General features: G+C 31.0%; 2 protein-coding genes across 3 annotated transcripts in view; both read left to right on the forward strand.

The window, feature by feature from the left end:
- Nucleotides 1-15,631, forward strand: part of fkbp8 (FKBP prolyl isomerase 8) — a 16,276-nt gene extending 645 nt beyond the window's left edge. Inside the window, exons 2-9 of one of the 2 annotated variants that reach the window (XM_051094628.1) lie at nt 2,390-2,648; nt 2,842-3,011; nt 3,357-3,445; nt 5,576-5,796; nt 7,403-7,575; nt 7,781-7,858; nt 12,487-12,621; nt 14,749-15,631. In XM_051094628.1, the coding sequence (XP_050950585.1) occupies nt 2,390-2,648; nt 2,842-3,011; nt 3,357-3,445; nt 5,576-5,796; nt 7,403-7,575; nt 7,781-7,858; nt 12,487-12,621; nt 14,749-14,835 (1,212 nt within the window). In that variant the 3' untranslated portion in view covers nt 14,836-15,631. Of the gene's footprint in view, nt 1-2,373; nt 2,649-2,841; nt 3,012-3,356; nt 3,446-5,575; nt 5,797-7,402; nt 7,576-7,780; nt 7,859-12,486; nt 12,622-14,748 lie in introns of both variants that reach the window. The other variant, XM_051094629.1, reaches the window with a different exon arrangement.
- Nucleotides 15,632-17,720: 2,089 nt separating this feature from the next.
- ell (elongation factor RNA polymerase II) overlaps nt 17,721-24,807 on the forward strand; it is a 51,695-nt gene continuing 44,608 nt past the window's right edge. Inside the window, exon 1 of the mRNA XM_051094620.1 lies at nt 17,721-17,932. Coding sequence (XP_050950577.1) covers nt 17,798-17,932 — 135 coding nt within the window. The 5' untranslated portion in view covers nt 17,721-17,797. The remainder of the gene's footprint in view (nt 17,933-24,807) is intronic.

Raw genomic sequence — 24,807 nt, forward strand, 5'->3', positions numbered from 1 at the left:
CATTTACCGTAATACAACCACAGTGTTTTGGAAGTGTTTTATTAGCGCATTTATACTTATTAGATGGACATTAAACTATAATTTCAACGGTTTATTCGAATATATTTGTATTAAAAACCCTTTTTGTTTATGCTACCATAACTATTCTTTCTTTTCCAAAAAGTACCATGGTAATACCATGTTTGTTTTGCACGTGCTGAGTATTTGAAGTGTTATGTAAATACCATGTACAGTCAATATGGTTATGTTAATCATTCAGTACTGTAGTTTTGCAAAGATTCAGTTAGCCTGTTATGTAATTGTATTATAAGGTGAATTTTAATTATCATTTATTCATTTGTTTCTTGTGTTGCTTTGATGTAGGAATAAAAACACAAAATCTTTGGCCAGTTTTATGAATATGACTATCCTGCTGAAGGCATCGATTGGTCAATGAATGTATGATAAACACTTTAATTCTTAAAGGTTTTTTTTTTTGTAAACAGTAATAAATAGCCCTACACTACCAGTCAAAAGTTTTTGAACAGTAAGATTTTTAATATATATTTTTTTCTGCTCACCAAGCCAGCATTTATTTACATTTATTAAGTACAGATTTTTTTTTTTTTTTGGTATATTTGTAGTATTTAACATAACTGCTTTCTATTTGAATATATTTTAAAATGTAATTTATTCCTGTGATCAAAGCTACATTTTCGGCATCGTTACTCCCAGTCTTCAGTGTCACATGATCCTTTCAGAAATCATTCTTATATGCTGATTTGCCGTTTAAGAAACATTTATTATTATTATTATTATTATTATTATCATCAATATTTAAAACAGTTCAGTACTATTTTTCAGGATTCTTTGATGAATAGAAAGAACCAAAGATCAGCATTTGTCTGAAATAAAAAGCTTTTGTAACATTACACACTATACAATTCAAATGCTTGGAGTCAGTATAATTTTAATTTATTTTTTTGGAGAAAAGAAATAGTAGAAATTAATATTTTTATTTAACAATTTGATTTAAAAAGTCATTATAAAGACATTTATAATGTTACATAAGATTCTATTTCAGATAAATGCTGTTCCTCTGAACTTTCTATTCATCAAAGAAACCTGAAAAAATTCTATTCAGCTGTTTTCATAATAATAATAATAACAATAAATGTTTTTTTGAGCAGCAAATCAGAATATTAGAATGATTTCTGAAGGATCATGTGACTGGAGTAATGATGCTGAAAATTCAGCTTTGAAATCACAGGAATAAATTTCATTTTTAAATATTTTCAAATAGAAAATAGTAATTTTAAATAGTACGAATATTTCAAATTTTTACTGTTTTGCTGTACTTTGGATCAAATAAATGCAGGCTTGGTGAGCAGAAGAGACTTTGTTAAAAAAGCATTAAAAATCTTACTGTTCAAAAACTTTTGACTGGTAGTGTTATACTATTCAATGCATAAAAGCTTGAGAGGAGATGGCACGGGGAGTTAAAACTCAACCAGTTTTGGTTTATTATTTACAGAGTTTGTCGTCGGCAAATAATGTGTGTGGGTTCGTCTAGATGTTCACAAAATGCGTAAAGTCACAGGTTGACCTTCTCGTTGAGGATTTTTGATTTTAAAAAAAGTTGAGCTTATCCTAGAAATCCATGTAAACTACTGCATAAATGTGTGTACATTAAACAATAGGTGGGAGGAAACTTGTTTAACTGTTTTGTGTGTGTAAAAAAAACACAAAAACAGATGTTTAGCAGAATGTCCAAGCTGTTCTTTTCCAGAACTTTATGCGTTTATTGCTCACCATGCATTCGAAAAGAGCAGCTCGAACATTCTTCTAAGCACCTTTTTTGTGTTCTACATAGATTTGAATGACAGAAGAATTATAATTTCTTGAAAATGTACTCACCCTCATGCCATCCAAGATGTAGATGAGTTGTTTCTTCATCAGAACAGGTTTGGAAAAATGTAGCATTACATCACTTGCTCACCAATGGATTCTCTGAAGTGAATGGGTGCCGTCAGAATGAGAGACCAAACTGCTGATTAAAATCCTTAAGTAATCCAAACAACTCCAGTCCATCAGTTAGCGTCTTGTAAAGTGAAAAAAAAAAGTGTGTTTGTAATAAACAAATGTATCATTTAGATATTTTTAACTTTAAACCATTGCTTTTAGCTAAAAATACGAGCCCACAATCCATAATAATGCTTTCTCCAGTGGATTATTGTGTTTTTATCAGCTGTTTGTACTCTCATTCAGACGGCACCCATTCACTGGTGAGCAAGTGATGTAATGCTGCTTTTCTCCAAATCTGATGAAGAAACAAACTCATCTATATTTAGAATGTCCTGGATGAGTAGATTTTAAGCTAAATTAAATTTTTAGGTGAACTTGTGTCCAGATGGCCGACGGTGAGCTTGTGAACGGCTCTGCTGATAACCAGGAGGTGGCGTCATCGGCTAAAAAATCTGGCCGTGCCTCGCTGCTCGATAGCGGGGAAGACTTTACGATGCTGGACGATGTGGAAGACGACGTGGATGACGACCTCCCGCCTTTAGAAGACGCAGGTGGAGGAAAGAAGAAAGACAGTTCTGCTAAAGACGCTACAAAAGCAGATCAAACTCTTTCTGTAGAACAGGACGAGTGGCTGGATGTTTTAGGTACCCCTTTTTAGACATTTTGTAGTCATTGTGGCAGCAATAATTAGTTAAATGATGGAGAATTACATGAAAATATGCAAAATATCCACCCTTTTTTGCAAGTGCTTTCATGTGTCTGGATGTTGCAGTGGTGGAGTGAAGTATGATGGTGATTTTTAGCTTGTTGTAAAATATTTTCTGTTTGAACATACAGGAAATGGGCAGCTAAGAAAGAAAGTTGTGGAAGCCGGAGCCGGTCCAGACAGCAGACCCCAGAGAGGCCAAAATGTCACAATTCATCTTAAAACCACTCTTACTGATGGAACTGTGGTAGAAGAGCTGCCAAACTTATCTTTTACACTTGGTGATGGGGACGTCCTTCAGGTATTTTATTATACAATGTTATATTATATTATATTATATTATATTAAAAAACATAATTTTATATTATTTTATTATATATTATATTATATTACATTACATTATATTATCTAAAATATTATATTAAATATAATTTTGTTTTATATTATTTTATTTTATATATATATATATATATATATTATATTACATTATATTATATAAAATATTATATTAAAATAATACAATATAATTATATATATTGTATTAATAATTGTATAAAATAAAACATCTATTTTCAGGACCCACAATTGTTTTCTAATAATGAATTATTAAGAAAATGACATGTTTTGTTGTTCCTGTTATAATTAGGCATTGGATCTTACTGTACAGCTGATGGAAATGGGCGAAAAGGCATTGATTGAAGCAGGCGCGAAATATGCATATGGTGCTCTTGGCAGGTTAGATTTAATGTATATATTATTTTTCATCTAAGAGTTTTAATTTTAATATCACACACACACACACACGTAATTTATTCCTGTGATACAAAGTTACGTTTTCAGCATCATTACTCCAGTCTTTAGTGTCACATGATTCTTCAGAAATCATTTTAATATGCTGATTTTGTTTTTATCAATGTTGATAACAGTTGTGCTGCTTGATATTTTGTTGAAACCTGTGATACTTTTTTTAAAGATTCTTTAATAAATAAAAAAAAGAACAGCATTTATTTAAAATAGAAATCTTTTGCAACAATATAAACTACAATTTAAAAGTTTGCCGTCAGTCATTTTTAGTTCTATTTTATTGTCTATTAAAAAAAAAAACATATATATATAATATATATATATATATATTATATATATATATATATAATAAATACCATTTATATATCCAGTACAAAAACTTAATTTTGAAGTTTATTTTTAGTTTTTTATTTTTCTTAATTTTTAAAGTTCAAACAATTTTTTTTTAAAGTTTATCAAAACTGATAGTAAAAATATTTGTAGAGATTTCTATTTCAAATATTTTTTTTTTTTTTTTTTACTTTTACTTTGAAAATACACCTTAACATCACTGAAATTTATTGATGTAGAAAACAGTTATTTTAAAATGTAGTAATATTTGACAGTATTACTATTTTTACTGTACTTTTGATCGAATATTTGGTCTTATTTTTTATTTTATATCATATTGTATTTTATATCTAAATTTTATATCTATTATATCCAATTTGTTTTAGTTTTTTATATATCTTATTTAATGTTTTATTTTATTTTATTTTATTTGTCTTTTATTGAAATTTGGTGTCGTTATTTTATATTTTAGCTTATTTTTATACTTTACGATAATTTATCTTTTTTTATTTTACATCTTATTTATTCTATTTTATTTTATCTTTATTTTCTTATTTATCTTTTTTTTTATTTTTTTTTATGTTTTTATATGCTTTATATTTTTTTTATATGCTTTTTATATATTATTTAATCTATTTTATTTTTTTTATTTTGTATCTTAATTTATTATGAATTTTATATCTAATTTCAATTTTATATTATCTTATTTTATTGGCGTTTTATTGAACATTTGTTTCTTTATTTTGTATCTTTATTTGTTTTATCTCTAAAGTATTTAGTCTTATTTTTATTTTATATTTTATTGTTTTTTATATATGTTATCTTAGATTTAAATTTATCTTTATTTAATTTTTATATCTTTATTTTATTTATTTATTTTTTGTCTTTTAAAAATTGGTATCTTTATTTTAAACTTATATATTATTTATTATTATTTTTAGAACTTATTCTATCTTATATTTTATTTTATATTCTATCTTATATTTTATTTTATCTTTATTTAATTTTATTTTATATCTTATTTCATCTTTATTTTATTTGACATCTTATTAGATCTTATTTTATCTCTATTTTCTTATTTGTTTGTTTTTTAATTGAAAATTGGATGTCAGGACTAATATTTTAGTTTTCATTTATTTTTAATAAATGATTTTTAATTATTTAAATTTTAGTTTCTTATTTTAATTTTATTGTATTTGTATTACATTGATTAATTGTACTTTATTGAAAATTGCCATCTTTTCATAATTACTGCGTTCAGAATCATGTTCGTTCCCCATTATAACCAGCAGATGGAGCTGCCGACCACAGAATCCAGTCTGACTGCAGACAGAACAGTGTTCAAAAACTATTTCAAATAAATCCTATTTTTTTTTAAGCTTTGTTCATCAAAAAAATCCTGAAAAAACAATGATAATGATAAATGTTTAAGGTGTATCAAATCAGCATATTACAATGATTTCTAAAGGATCATGTGACACTGAAGACTGGAGTAATGATGCTAAAAAGTTCAGTTTTGTGTCACAGAAATAAATTGTATTTCAAAATATATACAGTTTTTCTAAAATATAATAATATTTCACAATATAACTCTCTTTCCAGTATTTTTGATCTAATAAATGCAGCCATGGTGAGCAGAAGAGACCTCCAAAGCAGTAAAAAAAAATTAGAGCAGAAGTATATAAACATGTGACACTATTTTCTGCGTTAAACCTCGTCTGTCTCTGTCAGCTCTACTCCTGCTGTTCCTCCTGACGCTGATCTCATCCTGGAGGTGCAGTTGTTGTCGGCAGACGACGCCCCAGAACTGGAGCTCATGCCTCCTTCCGAGCGAATCAGTCTGGCCAACAGAAAGCGAGAGCGAGGAAACGTCCACTACCAGCGCGCCGACTACGCCTTTGCCATCAACTCGTATGGAATCGCGCTACAGATTACCGAAGCGACGTTCAGAGGTGATACTGCTTCATTCATAACTCGTTCAGTTTATTTCCTAATACATCATTGTATATAGTTTAAGGTTACAGGTCAAAAGTTTACATACACCTTGCAGAATCTGCAAAATGTTAATTATTTTATCAAAATAAGAGGGATCATAGAAAATACATGTCATTTTTAATTTAGTACAGACTTGAATAAGATATTTCACATGTATAATTTACTTATAGTCCACAAGATAAAATAATAGTTGAATTTATAAAAATGACCCCGTTCAAAAGTTTGCACATGCTTGATTCTTAATACTGTGTTGATACCGGAATGAACCACAGCTGTGGATCTTTATTTTATATCTTACTTCTTTCAATCTTATTTTGTCCTATAAACCATTTTTTATTTTATATCTTTTTTTAATTTCATATTTTGTTTTAACTTTTCTTTATTTACTTTTTATGTTATTTTTTCATTTTATATCTTTATTTAGTTTTATCTTATTTTTTTCTTATTTTGTCTTATTTTAACTCATTATTTTGTATCTTTTTTTAATTTCATATTTTGTTGTATTTTGTTTTATCTTTGTTTACTTTTTTTATCTTCTTTTTTATTTTAGATTAATTTATTATTTGTATTATTTAATTTTATTTTGTATCTTTTTTACGTGTATATTTAATATTATTTTATTTTATAGTTTTTCTAATTGATTTTTGATTTTATTGATTTGATTTTTATTTTATATTTTATTGTATTTTATATCTTTTATTTATTTTAGCCTTATTTAATTTTTATATCCTATTTTATATCTAATTCAAGTTTTTATATCTTATTTCATCTTTGTTTCATTTTATGTCTTTTATTGAAAATTGGTATCTTTATTTTATATCTTATGTTTTATTTCATCTTTATTTTTATCTTATTGTTTTATCTAATTTAAGGTTTTCTATATCTTATTTTATGTTATTTTATTTTACATTATGTATTAATTTTATTTGTCTTTTATTTAAAAGTGGTGTTTTTATTTTATATCTTAGTTTTTTTATCTTATTTTTTAATCTTCATCTTTAATGTATTTAATTTGATATCTTATTTTATCTTTATATTTATATATAATATTATTGTATTTTATATCTTGTATTTTTTTTTTTAAGTTATTATTTGAACTTTTTTCCATTAAGAGCCGGGGGTGAAAACCTTTGAACTGGTTCAAATACACAAAAATGCTGAAAAACCAAAGAATTTGTGGGACCTAAAGGATTTTTCTGAAGAGCAGCAGGCAGTTTAACTGTTCAGGACAAACAAGGGACTCATGAACAACTATCACTAAACAAAAAAACACATCTGTGGATCATTCAGGTAACAACGCAGTAGTGAGAATCAAGCGTATGTAAACTTTTGAACAGGGTTATGTTTATAAATTCAACTATTATTTTCTCTTGTGGACTATATGTAAGCGTCTTTTATGTGAAATATCTTATTCAGATCAGTACTAAATAAAAAAAATAACATGCATTTTGTATGATCCCTCTTATTTTGCTAAAATGATTAACATTTTCCAGATTCTGCAAGGTGTATGTAAACTTTTGACCTCAACTGTACATCTACAATCATATTTCTCTTTTATCATAGTGGACATCAGTCAACAAGAAGAGGAGGAAATTTTGGACATGAAGGTGAAATGTCTCAACAACATGGCCGCTGCTCAACTCAAGCTAGACCACTATGAAGCCGCACTGCGCTCCTGCGTCTCCGTCCTGGCGCACCAGCCGGACAATGTCAAAGCCTTGTTCCGCAAAGGCAAGGTTGGTTTCCTGGGTTCAGATGCGTATCGTTTTCACTCGCTCTCATTAAATAGTAATGCACTGCTGGTTTGGGACACAGCGAAAGCGGGTTGTTCGGTCGTTTGGTTCTTCCGTTTAGGTTTCCGGCCACAGCGGAGAAAAAGAACAGTTTGAGATGTGTTGAGATTAAGAAGTGCTGAGGTGTGATGTGTGTTTGTCCCCGCAGGTACTGGCTCTGCAGGGCGAGTATGCTGAAGCCATTAAAACACTGAAAAGGGCCTTGAAGTTGGAGCCAAGCAATAAGGTAACATAAAGTGACACTTTAACAGAGCCAGTTTCAGTAACTCTATCACAGATGAGCACACAGATGTTTTATTTTATATTTTAAACATATATAAAATATGCATTTTGTTATATCTTTGAGGTTTTTATTTTAGCTTATTTTTTGTTATGTGATTTTTCTCTTTATTTAATCTTTAAATTTTATTTTGTGTTAAATATAATACAATGTGTTTCATTTAAAAAACGGAGAGACTACTGAGAATCTTATTTTATTTTTCATTTATTTTTTATCTTTTGTTTTATCATGTTAATTTTGTTATTTATTTTTATTTTATTTTCATTTTTGTTTTTTTTGTTTTTGCAAATTGGTATCTGTTAAGAACTATTATATTTTTTAGTTTGTCTTATATACTTTTATTCTATATCTTTATTTTATATTAATTTTTAAATATTTTAATTTGTTTAATTATTCATATTTTTCTATATCTATTTTATTTTATTTGTCTTATTGAAAATGTGTTTTTTTTATCTTTTGTTTTATCGCATCTTAATTTTACATTATTTTATTTTTATTATTGTTTAATTGCAAATTGGTATTTATGAACTTTTATTTTATTTTATATTGTATTATATTCTAAATCTTTATTATTTAAATTATAATATTTATATTATTTTATTTTATATCATAATTTATTTAGTTTTTTTTTATATCTTTTGTCTTTTTTGAAAATTTGCTATCTTTATTTTATGTCTTACTACTTTTAATCTTATTTTGTCCTATAACTCCTTTTTATTTCATATTTTTTTTATTTCATATTTTGTTGTATTTTGTTTTATCTTTTCTTTATATCTTAGTTTATTAAACTTTATATCTTATTTTGTCTTATTTTAATTCATTATTTTGTATCTTTTTTAATTTCATGTTTTGTTGTATTTTGTTTGATCTTTTCCTTACTTACTTTTTTACATTTTTATTAATTTATTATTTATAATTTATTTAATTTTATGTCTGATTTTACATTTATATTTAATATTTTAGTTTTTTTTTAATGATATTTGATTTAATTGATTGTAGATTTTTATTTTTATTTTGTCTTATTGTATTTTATATCTTATATTTTATTTATTTTAGCCTTATTTAATTTTTATATCTTATTTTATATCTAATTAAAGTTTTTATATCCTTTTTTCATTTTAGATCTTCTTTTACCTTTATTTTCTTATTTGTCTTTTATTGAAAATTGGGATCTATTGAGAACTATTATTTTGTTTTCATTTATGTCTTTTTTTAGTTTATCTTATTGTTATTTTATTTTTGTATTACATTTCTAATACATTTCGTTTTCATAAAAAAAATGGTATGTATTGAGAACTACATGTATAACAGGTCCCAAAATCATGTGCGTTCCCCATTATAACCAGCAGATGGAGCTGCAGACTCCCAAATCCAGTGAGACTGCAGACAGAACAGAGTGTTCAAAAACTCCGAGGATCGCATTTCTTTCCGTGTCTATAAATAGCCAGGTCCCTCCGCACACTTGCCATATCTGAAGCAGCGTTGGCCTGCTCCGCTTACACAGGCGGGCGGATGAGGTTCCCTGTGTCCCTCCATCTGACAGCTCCTGACTGCTGCCACTTTGTGCTGTATGACCAGCCTGCCACCGCCAAGCCACCTACGTCTGCACATTTACACCTCTCTCTTCTCATGTGTCTGGCCTTTAGACACGCTCCAATGCAGAATTCCTTCATCCAATCTGATCCCGTCTTGCCACGTTGCCCTTACCCTACTTGTTTTAGTCATTAGCCAGTAATTAAACTAAATGGCAGGTTGTCATTGTGTGTTTTGGGCGGCTCCTGAAGTCCACATTCCAAGTGCCATTCACAGCCCTCGCTCCTTACTTATTATTAATAATGACAGTCTATTTCATCTAATTAGCCTTAATTTGTTAAATGTCATGGTCGAACTGTAATTTTGACGTTTGTAGGTTGCGCTTTGATTTAGCCGTGTTTCTTCAGCTTAATTATTCTTTTGAAGTAAACATATAAGGTCAAGTATTTAAATGATTCAGTTCACAAATGAAGCTTCTTTAAAACAAATCAACAAACCTTTTTAAAACCAGTTCATTGACTCAAACTGAGTAAACTGATTTTGTTTGAACATTTCACACTGTTGACGAATCAGTTTGTAAACGAAACTTTCTACAAGATCGATTGAAATAATTACTGATTTTTTTTGAGTCAGTTCGTTGAAACAAACTGAGTAAACTCATTTGCTAAAATAAATTGGAACGATTCAGATTCACTTGAACTGTTCACACTCAACTTTTGCACAAATCAGTTTAGAAATGAGTCATTCTTTAAGATCTAATTATGTAATTATGATATGATTCAGATTCACTTAAATGGTTCACATTCAACTGTTGAATAAATCGGTTAGTAAATGAATCATTCATCAAGGAACTGTTTCTTTAATCAGTCAATCAAAACAAATTGAGCAAACTGGTTTGCTGAAATCTATTTAGATTCACTTGAACAATTCACACTCAACTGTTGAACAAATCAATTTATAAATGAGTTATTTTGTAAAATCCCATGAAATATGTAGTTATGACACAAAATGATTTAGTAAACTGTTTTTGCAAGCCAGCCTATTGAATCAAACTTGAATGAATGAACCAATTGACTGATTCAGATTCACTTGAATGATTCACACTCAGCTGTTGAACAGATCAGTTCATAACTTAATGATTAATCAGTGAACTATTTCTTGAATCAGTCCATTTAAACAAATCAAATGAACTGATTTGCTGAAATAATAACAATTCAGATTTACTTGAACAATTCACACTCAACTGTTAAACAAATAAATTCATAAATTGGTCATTTTGTAAATTAAATGAAATATGTAGTTGTGACGCAAACTTAATAAGTGAACTGGGTCTTTAAACCAGCATTTTGAATCAAACTTGAATGAATGAATCAATTCACTCAAGTAAATCAGAATGATTCAGATTCACATGAATGATTCACACGCAACTGTTGAACAATTAATCTGTTGAAAATAATTAATCAAACTGTTTTTTGAATCAGTCCTTTGAAGCAAATTGAGTGAACTCGTTTGCTAAAATAAACCGGAACAATTCAGATTCACTTGAACTGTTCACACTCAACTTTTGCACAAATCAGTTTAGAAATGAGTCATTCTTTAAGATCACATGAATTATGTAATTATGACGCAAATTGATTAAGTGCACTGAACTATTGAAGCAGAATGAATAAATAAACCAGTTCACTCAAGTAAATCTGAATGATTCAGATTCACTTGGACTGTTCACACTCAACTATTCAATGAGTCCATTTGGAAATGAATCCTTCTACAGTGTTGCTTGAAATATGTAGTGAATGATAGGAAAGGATGAACTGTCCTTTTTGTCCAGTTTTGAACAAATTACGTGAACTGATTCGCTAAGATCCATTTGAACAATTTAGATTCAATTAAAGAAATAACACTCAGCTATTGAATCATTGAGCCGATTTAACCAATTTGTTCAAATCTGATTAAGATTCTTTTGAACAATTCACACTGAACTGTTAAACAAATTAGTTTGTAAATGAATCATTCTACAAGATCAATTGAAATTAATTAATGAACTGTTTTTTTTTATCAGGGCATTGAAGCCAACTGAGTGAACTCCTTTGCTAAAATAAATCGAAACGGAGCGAATTCACTTGAATCATTCACACTCAAACAACAAACAAATCAACAAACAAATCAATTCAGAAATGAGTCATTCTTTAAGATTACAGATTCACTTGACTGATTCACACCCAACTGTTGAACAGATCAGTTCATAATTTAATCATTAATCAATGAACTATTTCTTGAATCGGCCCATTAAAATTGGGCCGATTCAAGAATTGTGAATTGATTTGCTAAAATATAAACTGTTCCGATTCTGATTCACTCGGACTGTTCACACTTAATGAGTCCATTTGGAAATGAATCCTTCTACGGTGTTGCTTGAAATTCGTGAACTGATTCGCTAAAATCCATTTGAACAATTTATATTCATTGAAAGAAGTAATTGAACTGATTTGCTCAAATCTGATTGATTCAAATTTGTTTGAATTAACAAACCATCTGAGTAAACTGATTCACTAAATGAATTGGCATTGGCAGAAACAAGTGCGTGAACTAAATATAACAAAATTGTTTTTTGAAATTGCATTCTCATATGTTGTCTGGACAGTCATTGACTAAATTTAGAGCAGATCTAAACCTCTTCAGTCAGGTATGGAGAGAACATAACTCTTGGATTTTAAGGTCATATATGAGAAAACTGATGTGTGTGTAATCCACATAAAGACACGTTTCATTAGTACAAGATGCTTTCACTTCTGCTTTTGTGTTCTGTGGCATTGCAGCTAATATTGGGAAAACACGTGAATGTGTTTTTTTAATCTTGATTTGGTTTACATCTTGACTATTCTTAGGCTTTCAGTCAATCTCTGACAGCACTGTCATGTTTAATCATTTTCGTGCCGCCCAAATGTGTCGGTGTGCTGCAGTGAGCAACAGTTTCATCAGCCTGACGATACTCCTCACACACATACACACACTTTTCACTCTCTCTGCCCTTTCCTCGGCAGACCATCCATGCTGAGCTGTCGAAGCTTGTGAAGAAACACTCCGAGCAGAAAGGAGCCGAACAGGCAATGTACAAAAAGATGCTGGGTAACCCGACGAACACCAGCGTGCAGAAACACCGTGCCAAGTCCTCATGGGTGAGAGCTTAAAATGGCCCTTTTTCAACTATTTAACACTGTGCACTGTTTATTTATGAGGTTGCACGTCTGTTTACTCTCAACAGGAAGTGGGTTTTACAGATGACAAAACACACATTTATGCCTTAAAGGGATAGTTCGCCCAAAAATAAAAGTTCTGTCATTAATTATTCACCCTCATGATGTACCAAACTGCGTCAAAGACTGACACAGAAGAGAAGATATTGTTGAATAAAGTCTTTTTTTTTTATTTCCTTGTGCACAAGAAGTATTCTCGTAGCTTTATAACATCACGGTTGAACCACAGATGTCACATGGACTATTTCAGTGATATCCTTCCTATCTTCCTGGAACTTAAATGTGTCAGAAAGCTCTCGGATTTCATCAAAAATCTCTTAATTTGTGTTCTGAAGATGAACGAAGGTCTTATGGTTTTGGAACAACATGAGGGTGAGTAATTAATGACAGAATTTTCATTTTGGGGTGAACTGTACCTTTAAGTTTGCATTAGCTTGCAAAACATTTGCATTTTCTCACAGAAACTTCTGTATTATCTGACAAAAATATTACATTGCACAGAGAAACTTGGCGTTTTCTTGCTGAACTTTTGCATTCCCTCAAAAAAAAAATATTGCATTCCCCCAAGAAACTTAACTTTTTTTCACAAAAATATTGTTTTTATCAGAAGAAACTTTTGCTTGCAAAAGCTTTGAAATATAGTTTTTCCTCACACCTCATATTATTTCAATCAGCAGTTAAGCAAGGGAAGAAAACACAAAAGCTTTGCAATTATTTATGAGGCATGAAAAATTAATAAATATAAATATTTTCCCTCTTCCCATCTCATTTTTTTCCCATCACCATCGTTTCTACTAATGTCCGATTCATGAAGAATTGTTCTTTTGAGTTAGATCTACTCAAATGGTTTACAGTGAATCGTTCACTAATTGGACTGAATCAATCACAATTTTGACTCGGATCCACTAATAAGTGCTGTAATAGAAGAACGTAAAAATTGAAATATTAATTTTCCTCCCATGTCATTTTTTTCCAATCACTATGTACTCAAGATGCTTATACGAATGATTCTTTTGAGCCATTTCTTTTCTGCTTAAAATCATACTGAAGGATTCATTGACAATTCGGATGGTTCTTAAAGGGATAGTTCACCCAAAAATGAAAATTACCCCATGATTTACTCACCCTCAAGCCATCCTAGGTGTATATGACTTTCTTCTTTCCAATGAATACAATCAGAGTTATATTAAAAAATGTCTTGGCTCTTACAAGCTTTATAATGCCAGTGAATGGGTGTTGAGATTGTTAAGCCCATAAAAGTGTGTCCATTCATCATAAGAAGTACTCCACACAGCTCCGGGAGGTTAATAAAGGCCTTCTGAAGTGAATCGATGCATTTGTGTAAAAAAAAAATAACTATTTCAAAATATTCTAATCCCTAATCTCTATCTTTGCCAATTATCGTATCCGTATTCACAAGAGCAGCACAAGTGACGAACATGGAAGCGCAGAGCACAGAGCAAAACACCAGTTACGAATTGGTATAAAGCGAGGATTTGTAAAGAAAAATGTTGAAGGATTTCGATATAAGCCAAGAGGAAACTGGTTTTCCTTTGGTGTAAACAAAATTTATATTCTCACCACAGCTTACGCTACGCCTACACCCTACGTCATCCGCTGGAACGCCACTTTCTCTAGAGAAAGCTAGAGGTTACAGTTTATAAAGTTTTAAATATGGATATTTTTCTTACACAAACGCATCGTTCAGAAGGCCTTTATTAACCTTTGGGAACGGTGTGGAGTACTTTTTATGATGGATGGATGCACTTTATTGGAATTTCAAGATCTTAACACCCATTCACTGCCATTATAAAGCTTAGAAGAGCCAGGACATTATTAAATATAACTCTTAATTGTATTTGTCTGAAAGACGAAATTCGTATACATCTAAGATGGCTTGAGAGTGAGTGAACAATGGTGTTCACTCAATTTTCATTTTTGGGTGAACTGTCCCTTTAAATTTGGATTTGCTCATCCCACAAAGCTATAAACAACATGAAACAACATAAGGGTGAATACATAATGACTGCTTTCATTTTCTTTTCACAGAGTCTCAGCTGGAAGTGGCTTTTTGGGGCTACAGCCGTAGCGATTGGCGGTGTAGCGTTATCAGTAGTCATCGCAGCTAGAAATTAACCAGAAGTCACTGTGACGAGATAAACAACGTGGTGCTGAAGACCTCGAGCACGCCCCACCCCCAAACACCATACTGACCTTCATAAAACAAAGAAAAAAATGTTATTGAAAGTAAAATGGTTGTAGTTCTGTTGCCCTCCATCGCACCGTAGAGGTTTTAAATGCTGTTCGCTTTTTACTTTCAATGCATGAGAGAGAAGCTGGGGAGAAATAGATGTGAAAAATATAATAGAATTCCTATTTATGTACAGAAAAGTTCCTAGTTATAATTAAGAATTTATCGATGTACAGAATGACGCTTTTCAGGTTGCAGGACACAGTGGTGTTTTGCTGCAGAACGTGTGTGAAGTTCCGTGATCTTATTTTTGGTGAACTGAAACTTGCTTGTGAACATTCAAGAATATGATTGTACGCTTTTCTTTTGCAGTATCTACAGACATCAAAAACAAAAAACAACACTATTTCAAAAGTCTTTACACTGATGTGGTACGTTTCTGTTTTCATGCTTTCTTCTCCTTTATAGGCTCCAAAATATCACTGGAATCTGCTGCTGTCCCTCAATAATGTTGCCAGGTGTTTTCATTTTCATGACCAAACACTGCAAGGAAGTTCATACAGACTTCCTACACAAATTATCTGCATTTAGTTAGAGTTATTTATTTAGGATGAACACTTGAGTACGTTTTAAGTTGATTGTCTCAGTTCCCATTCCATTTTTTGTAGTACTGGTAACTTCCGACATTCCCTTTAAAGTTATTTTGTATATCCTATAATAAACTTTTGCACTTTCTGTTCATATGGTTGAAAATAAAGTGATTTCTTGAAAATGTTTAGATGGTAGAGCTGCTGTATAAGTTCTAGATTTGCATTTCCTGAAGGAAACATATATAGAAGAATAACAATGCAGTTCTTCCTTGTAAGTGTCACTGCTATGAAACATAAAACGGCTCTTTTGTGACGAACGGCTTCGAATGGAACGTTATAAATGCTGAACATTCTACAAGAAGTGTGCGTTCTAATGAAACAGAGAATGCATAGGAAGTGCATAAACGTGAAGAAACGCCATCCTTTTCGTTGAAGCCTGGTGGGGCATTCCCTATTCATGGGGGATTTTTTCCAGACACTGACGTTTATCTGACGCAATTCTGTGAGTGAGAAGCCTTCAATCCAAGACCTCCCCCCACCCCCAGCCAAGAGTTTTCCAGTGTACAAAAACACAACCAAACACGGTCAAATCACATATTTCAAATCATATACGTTTGCCTTATTGTTGGTAAATATATATATTCGAAAAATAAATAAACGTCTCATGCCTCAAACCGCGTTGTAATGACGCCATTCATCGGTTATTTCTAGCGAATCCGAGGGAATCGATTCGGATCTTTTCAGTGAAACGGTTCGCGATCATTCGTTCACTAATTGGACTGAAAGCGGATCTCGAGTCAACAATTCTGACTGAAACTACTGTAGTTGCTAAATTATCCGAAATTAGGTTACTTTTAAATCTCTAAATAGCAAAAATGTTACCAAAAAACATTCACGGCTTGTCACGACATCTCCTAATCAAAAGGTATAAACTAATGTATGTTTTGCATGCAAATTTTACTTAGGATCTCAATAAGATCATGTTTTGTCATGACTGCAGAACCAAGATAATATTAACACCATTATCAATAACATTAATTCGTTTTAAGCTGCAAAACACTTCCAGTCAAAAGTTTTTGAACAGCATGATTTTTAATGTTTTGTAAAAGTCTCTTCTGCTCACCAAGCCTGCATTTGACTGATTCAAAAATATAGCAAAAGCAGTAAAAATGTGAACTATTTTTACTATTTAAAAATAACTGTTTTTTATTTTATTATATTTTAAAATGTGATTTATTCCTGTGATCAAATCTACATTTTTAGCATCATTACTCCAGTCTTCAGTGTCACACGATCCTTCAGAAATCATTCTAATATGCTGATTTGCTGTACAAGAAACTTTTTTTTTTTTATTATTATCAATCAAAAAAACATAATTAAAACATAACATAATTATCAAAGAAACATAATTATTATTATCAATATTTAAAACAGTGCTTTTCCAGGATCATTTGACGAATAGAAAGATCCAAAGATCAGCATTTATCTAAAATTAAACGCATTTGTAATATTATACACCGTACCATTCAAAAGCTTGGAGGTTTTGGAAATTACAGAAATTGTTAATTTTATTTAGTGCTTTAAATTGACCAAAAGTGATGATGAAGTATAATCAAATAGAAAACATATTTTAAATAGTAAAAAATAATAATAATAATAATAATAATTAAAATTAATGTTATTGATAATGGTCTTTATATTGTCTTGGTTCTGCAGTCATGACAAAACATAACCTTATTGAGATCCTAAGTAAAAATAAAAAGAAAAAAGAAATTAATTTACTTTTAAAATATTTCAAATAATTTCAGATAAATGCTGTTTTTGGACTTTCTATTTATCAAAGAAACCTGAAAAAAATCTATTCAGTTGTTTTTTTGAGCAGCAAATGCAAATATCAGAAAGATTTCTGAAGCATCATGTGACTGGAGTAATGAAAAATTCAACTTTGAACTCACTTTGAATAAATCACATTATAAAATATATATAAAAAACAGAAAACAGTTATAAAACATTACAGCGTAGTCTAGACTAGCAGTGTGTGTTCCTGAGAATGACTTTTACAGCGTTCGTGGTGTAAAAGAACAGCTTGACCGTTTCCGAACCGGTTCTTTGAGCGAACCGTTCGAAAGAACCGATTCGCGGAAAAGAGTCGGACCTCCCATCACTGGTCATCTCTCTCATGATGATTATCCGAGGCCACGCCCCCTCCCGCCTGTACGTAATTCACGCCTCATGAATAATCATATCCCTCGCTCGCTCGAGCTGCTTGTTGCGTTCACGGCAGAGGAGCGTGAGCGTGGTGGGAAATGCGAGCAAGATGGCGGCGTTGAAGGAGGAGCAGTGCTACGGACTGTCCTGTGGAAGAGTGAGCAATGGCAGCAACATCTCGGTGTATCACGTCAAGCTGACTGACAGCGCGCTGCGAGCGTTTGAAGACTACCAGAGCAACAAGGTAAGACGCGCGTCGAGCGCAACGCGAGGCTGGATAAACAGTGCTAACAGGCTAACAGTGAGCAGCGACAGTTATTTCCCTGCCTGACAGCAAATCACCCACTCAGCTGAGCAAATTCCCCTCAAAGCGAGTAGGAACTTCGGTGTAGCGAGCCAATCCCTGTCCTTTGCTGTCGCTGCCTTCCTTATTAAGCACTTCATACACTCACGAAGCCGTGCATTAAACCCACAGCAGGTAATGAAACCAAAGAAGTTGTTGTGTGTGTGTTGGTCTGCTGGCAGACTGTCTAGTTTGGTTGAAAGTAAACTGGGTTCCCAGGTTCCTGGAAAAACCTGAAAATGTCTGGGAGTAGTAGGATTTGATTTCCAGGTCAGGGAAAGTCATGGAAATTTGTTTAGTTGTAAAAAGTCATGGGAAACCGATTAACCAATAGACATTTTTGTAGTTAGGCTTGACTGTTTGACTCTTAACTAGGGGACAGGGCCCCTCAGGAAAATACCAGGGACCACAAGATGTCTTGATCGCTAAATCAAAGCTGATGAAGACTGAATCCGAAAGGTTGACCTGTTAAATCAAGCAGTTTGTTGAGGTTGAACCTTTTTGAATGTGAATTGTCCACGTGCTGTAATTTAGAGGACAATTCGAATGAATTTCAGTAACTTTTTCAGAAGTTTTTATATATATACAAATATATACGTACAATTTTTTTTTTTCCTGTTTTAGATTGTTAGATGTTCAGATGTTAAATCAATCTGAAAAAAAGAGCATTTCAATTTACAAAAATTGTCAGCAAATTAGTGCCTTATTCCACTTTTTTTTTTTTAGTCACAGCTTAATAATAATTACATAAATAATTACAAAAAATGAAATAAACTTATATATGTGTATATATATATATATATATATATATATATATATATATATATATATATATATATATATATATAATATATAATATATGTATGTGTATATATGTGTATGTGTGTGTGTATACATATATAATTCAACTTTTTTGGTCACAGCATAATAATAATAATAATAATGATAATAATAATAATAATACTAGTAGTAGTAGTAGTAGTAGTATTAATACAAAAAATCAATAATGTATTTTATTTGATCTATTTATTTATTATAATCGTGTCTCCTGGCCAGGTTTAGAAACCAGCAACCTGATCTACTTAAAAAAAACAAAAAAAACAATAAATATAATAAAAATAAAAATATTATGCAACTTTTTTGGTCAAAGCATAATTTAAAAATAATAATGATGATGACATGATATAAATAAAATTAACATTTTTATATTATTTATTTTGTTACTTTATTTATTTTAATCATGTCCCCTGACCAGTTTTACCCTAAGCAACCTTATCTACTTATTTAAAAAAAAAAAAAGAATAAATAAAATAATAATAATAATAATAATAATAATAATAATAATAATAAATATTATTCCACTTTTTTTTTTTTTTTTTTTTTTTTTTTTTGGTCACATTGTAATAATAAAAAAAATGATTAAAAAAATGAAAAAAATAGCTTTTAATTAATTTTATTCTTTTAATTTTGTAATCATATCTCCTGGCCAGTTTTTTTTTTAGCAGCAACCTTATCTATTTCACAAAAAATAAAAATGAAGAAAATAAAAAATATTATTCCACTCTTTTTTTTGGTCACAGCTAGCTAGTTAGATATATAAACAAACTTTTTAAAATTTATTTCAATCATGTTTCCTGCCCGATTTTCCAAACCAGTGACCTACTTAAAATAAATAAATAAAATAAATAAATGAATTATTTTATTACTTAATCATGTCTCCTGACTGGTGTTACAAACCAGCAACCTTATCTACTTTGAAAAAAACAAGTAAATAACATTTAAATAATAATAATGTTGAAGCTTAATGAACCCATGATGTTGCATAGGTAGTTTGTGAAATACGTGAGTTCAGTTTTAAGACAGAAACTAATGCTTAATGATTCCGGAAGTTTGTTTTTCATATGAAAGATGCTCCTTTATGCCTATAAGCCCGAACCAATTGTCCAGTTGTTGTTTTAAACCAACCCTGCTATTAATTTGCACTCCCGAGTTTTAGGTGGACGCTGCTTTCCCACATAGCAAAGCAGTGAATGTGTGTCTTTGAGATTGTAAGTTGTTAATGCCTTTGGAATCTATCAACAAATGAGTGTAAACACGCTTGCCACATCTTCAAAACCCAAGCTGAGTGTCGGCAGATCTGAAAAGTAAATATTTTACGTGGTGTTTTGAGTTAGTTTGGGTTCTCGCCATTCGGATAAAAGGACGGCGAGCTGCCGCAGACGCAACAGGTCGGTCAGGTGGACGATATTTGATAATAAAATGCATTGATTTGTCTGCGCTGTTTTAGATCAAAGGAAGACCCTCGTGGTGCACGGTTCATGTTGGCTATAATAAAGCAAATGCAACTGGATCCGAGACGCAACAAAGGCCAAGACTCTCTGTATTCAAACTAGAGTGGAAGTTGAGTCACACTTCTGGTGATGTCAGTAAATTGGACGATAGGAATAAAATTACAGCTTTCGGTCTACACCCAGGCCGTTGGTAACAATTGGATGAAATTGTGAATGTCAGCTTATATAAGTCTGCTTTTAGTGTTGCTCTCTTATGCGGTGATTAATACGGCATATTCTTTAGATGCGATTTGTGAAACTCAAGTCGACTGGCTACATGTGACACTGTGAGGGAGGCTGAAGCTTTGCTTGTGAGTATTTTTAGCTTCCAAGCACAGTGCACAAATGCTACTAGTAAGTTTAGAGTTGGTCTTAGTTTGGGCACATTTGCATATTTGAATCTGCTTTCATTGCTGGGTTTTTGCTTGCCTGTGAGATGTTTGTCGAGCTGGATATTTGATGTTTGTATTATTATTTTATTAATTGTAATACTGGTGATGTGACTCACTGATAAACTTATTTGTAATGATTGCAACAGTCAGAAAAGTAGTTTAATCCATTTGGTGTCTCTTCTTCGTCACCTGTTTTAAAACATGTTGGCTGTTTACGTGACAGGTGTCGTGTAACGCGTGCACATGCGTTGACGGTGTATGTTGCGTACTGGATTTCACCCTTCGGTCACTATCTGATAATTGACAGTGTAACGTTTTTACCCAAATGGACCGTTGTGAATAATATATTTGAAAACGAATGTTAAGGTGAAACTCTGAAAGTTTAGCGTTAAATAATAGTTTACTTTTTTATTTTTATGCTTTTAACAAGAAAGTATGAGTGGTTATTGTACATATATATCCTATGCATCCACAAGAATCAAAATAGGGATGCATAATATTTCGGTGTTGGTATTTATTTATTTATTTCATTTTATGTATTTATTTATTTTTGTTTACTGATTTATTTTATGTTCTATTTTGTTAATTAATTTATTATTATTATTATTATTATTGGTCTAAAATAATTTTGTATTTATTGGTATTGGTCCATTTAAGTGTGCACTTTTTTTTCTTTTTTTTTCTCCCCCATTTGCCATTAGCACTTCAAGTTCAACTTCAAGTTAATATAAAAAGCACTAATAATTAAGTGTTAAATGTAACTTTTAGAAAATTTTGAAATTAATATTAATTTTTCATTTTGTGCATGGTGCGCTATGAAGCTTAAAGTCACTTGTAGCATTTAAAATCAGGGGTCGACCGATTGTCTGCACCGATATTATGCATTTTTATGGTTATCGGTATTGGTCATTTTCAAAACCAGTTTGCCGATTAAAATTATTTAAAAGCATTTAAAGAGTTTTTGTCTGAGCCCTTGTTATTCTTAATTTTGACCTTAATTTTAATTTTTTCACCAGTCATATGGGGTTGACTGATTATCGGCACAGATAACATTTTTTATGGTTATCAGTATTGGTCATTTTCAAAACCAATTTGCTGATAAAATTATTTAAAAGCATTTGAAGAAAGTTTTTGTCTGAGCCCTTGTTATTCTTAATTTTGACAATTTTCTGTTTTACACCAGACATGTGTATCGGTTCAAAATATCAGTTATCGGTCTACTGAATCTGTAATAATCTGTATTGGCACTGGCCCTGAAAAACCCATGTTGGTCGACCCGTACTTAAAATCGCTTTTGGGAAAAGTTACTGTTAATTACTTTTTAAAAGTAATGCATTACAATATTGTGTTACTCCCTAAAAAGTAACTAATTTTGTTACTTTGTTACTTTTTATGGAATGTAATGCTTCACGTTTCCCAATGTATGGGAAACACTGGTAATGTATATCAAAATATCGGATATGTGTTTAAAAATCATATCACCATTAATGAAAAAAATTATATTGTAATATACATGTATACTGACTTACTGTCCAGTCCTAATTATAATGCTCTGATGCTGAAATTCACTTGTAGCATAGGGGTCAACTGATTATAAGGGCCAATATTAAGCATTTTTATGGTTATTGGCATTAATCATTTTTGAAACCGATTTGCCGGTAACATAATTTACAAGCTTTTAAAGATTTTTTTTTTTTTTTTTTTTTTTTTTTCAGAGCCTTTGTTATTCCTAATTGTGACATTAATTGTAATTTTTACACCAGAAATATTTATTGGTTCAAAATACTGGTTATTGCTCTACTTAATTTGTTAATAATCGGTATCAGTGTCAGCCGTGAAAAACGCTTATCGGTTGACCTCTATTTAAAATGACTGCTGGGTAAAGTTACTTTTAAAGTTATTCCCTAAAAAAGTAACACATTACTTTTTATGGAATGTAATGTTACGGTACTTTTGCGTTACTTTTGCATACTTTTTAAATCTGACACGGGCTTGCTCGTTTTTTTTGTTTGTTTGTTTGTTTGTTTGTTTTAAATATATAAAACGTTCTATTTTTGGTAGGACTGTCAAACGATTAATCACATACAAAAAAGTTTGTATTTATTATCATTTTTATATAAATTATATTATATATAATTTTTTTTTTTTTTTTTACATAACATATTTCTCTTAAATATATACATAAATTTGTGTGTATTTATATATACATAATAATTACACACAGTAAACAAATATTAGGCGAACTCAAACTTTTATTTTGTATGCGATTAATCGCGATTAGTTTTTTGACAGCCCAAATTTTTGGCAAATGTAAATCGCTTTTACACTAAAAGTGAAATGAATAAGCCTTATTAAAAAATAGTGCATTACAGGTTACCTGGGGGAAAAATGATCTGATTCCATAACTCGCATTACATGCATTATGCCAGCACTGTTTAAAATTAATTTGGTTGATACAGTTTAATTCGTTTAGACAAAATGATGCATAATTTTAATATCATCAATTATTTGTTAAAATATAAAAATGCATACAAATCATTATTTGCCAGAATTTTAGTATCAGTTCATCCCTAGTGACCTCTTAGTAAAATAATAGCTTATGTTTCCTTGTTAGGTTGCATGATTTGAGAAGGCCTGCGGCACTGAAAATGTCTGCTTAATTCAGGCAAATTCTGACCGGGAGGAGCCTTTTTTTTTGTGTGCACTTGTCTTTCGCTTCAGTCTTTGCTGGCCAGATTGCATCACATCTACACCTTAGTTTTCTGAGAAAAAAAAAAAAAAAGATTACGTCTGTCGCTTAGTCATCTGTTGAATACTGTGTTAGGATGAGAGCTGGGCTTCACCTCTTCCGTTCTTGACGCTTGATGGAGAGAGAAACGGTGGTAGTCAGAATGACTTGGCTCTGCTGATAAATGGGTCAGCCATTTTACTGGGCCGCCCTGTTGTTTGTATGTCAATAGGGAAATGCTTTGTCGCATCTTGGCTTATTGCACGTTGTTCCTTTTTCTGTTTGTTGTAACTTTGAGTCCGAAGGTTTTGTCTTATCCAGCAGAGCCATGCATGTCACACCGCAAGCAAACATTGTTTCTATAGAGCTTAAAGATTGTTTCTATAGAGCTTGGAACAACATATGGGTGAAGCAGAACTTCACTTTTTGGGTGAAATGTCCCTTGGAGCTATGACACTGCAACAGCAAACGTCACTAAGACAATTATTTAGCATATGAATGTGTAATGCACCGAAAATGTATTTGTTTATTTTTGGTCATAGTGAAACAAGTCCATGCTGCTGACATGTTCACCTGTTGTAGCTTTTCCACATTGTGTGCATGAGATGGACACTGAGACAGTAAATGCACTAACTTTTTCAGTCAATCATTTCAGCCCTCCAAACTTATTTTGGAAACTAAAAAATTAACTGTAATGTTTATTTTTATTTTTATTTTTTTTTTTTTTTTTTTTTTGCAGTTTTATCCAAATATGTTTGTTTGCTAAAATTCCGGTGCGTCACTAGTATATTAAAGGTGTATTTATTTCTCAAAATTTGGACTGTCACAACTCTGACCTTTTCTTACAATTTAGTGAAAATTTAAATAATTTTTTTCATCAGAATTCAGTTTTTTCCTTTCTCAGTTTATATCTCACAATTCCTAGTTTTTCCCCTCAGAATTCTGAGTTTATATCTCACAATTCCTAGTTTTTCCCCTCAGAATTCTGAGTTTATATCTCACAATTCCTAGTTTTTTTCCTCAGAATTCCAAGTTTCTGTCTCACAATTCCTAGTTTATACCTTGCAAATCTGAGTTTTTTCATCAGAATTGAGTTTACATTCACAATTCTGAGTTTATATCTTGCAATTCCTAATATAAGCTCAGAATTGCAAGATATAAAATTAGAATCGCAAAATTCCAAAAAATTCTGAATTTTCAGTTTCTATTTCACAATTCTGATTTTATTTCTCACAATTCAGTTTTTTTTTTTTGTACTCAGAATTGAGTTTCTATCTCACAATTGAGTTTATCACAATTCTGAGTTTATATCTCACAATTCCTAGT

This window comes from Labeo rohita, chromosome 22 (assembly GCF_022985175.1).
Source record: "Labeo rohita strain BAU-BD-2019 chromosome 22, IGBB_LRoh.1.0, whole genome shotgun sequence".
In the NCBI taxonomy this organism is placed as follows: Eukaryota; Metazoa; Chordata; class Actinopteri; order Cypriniformes; family Cyprinidae; genus Labeo; species Labeo rohita.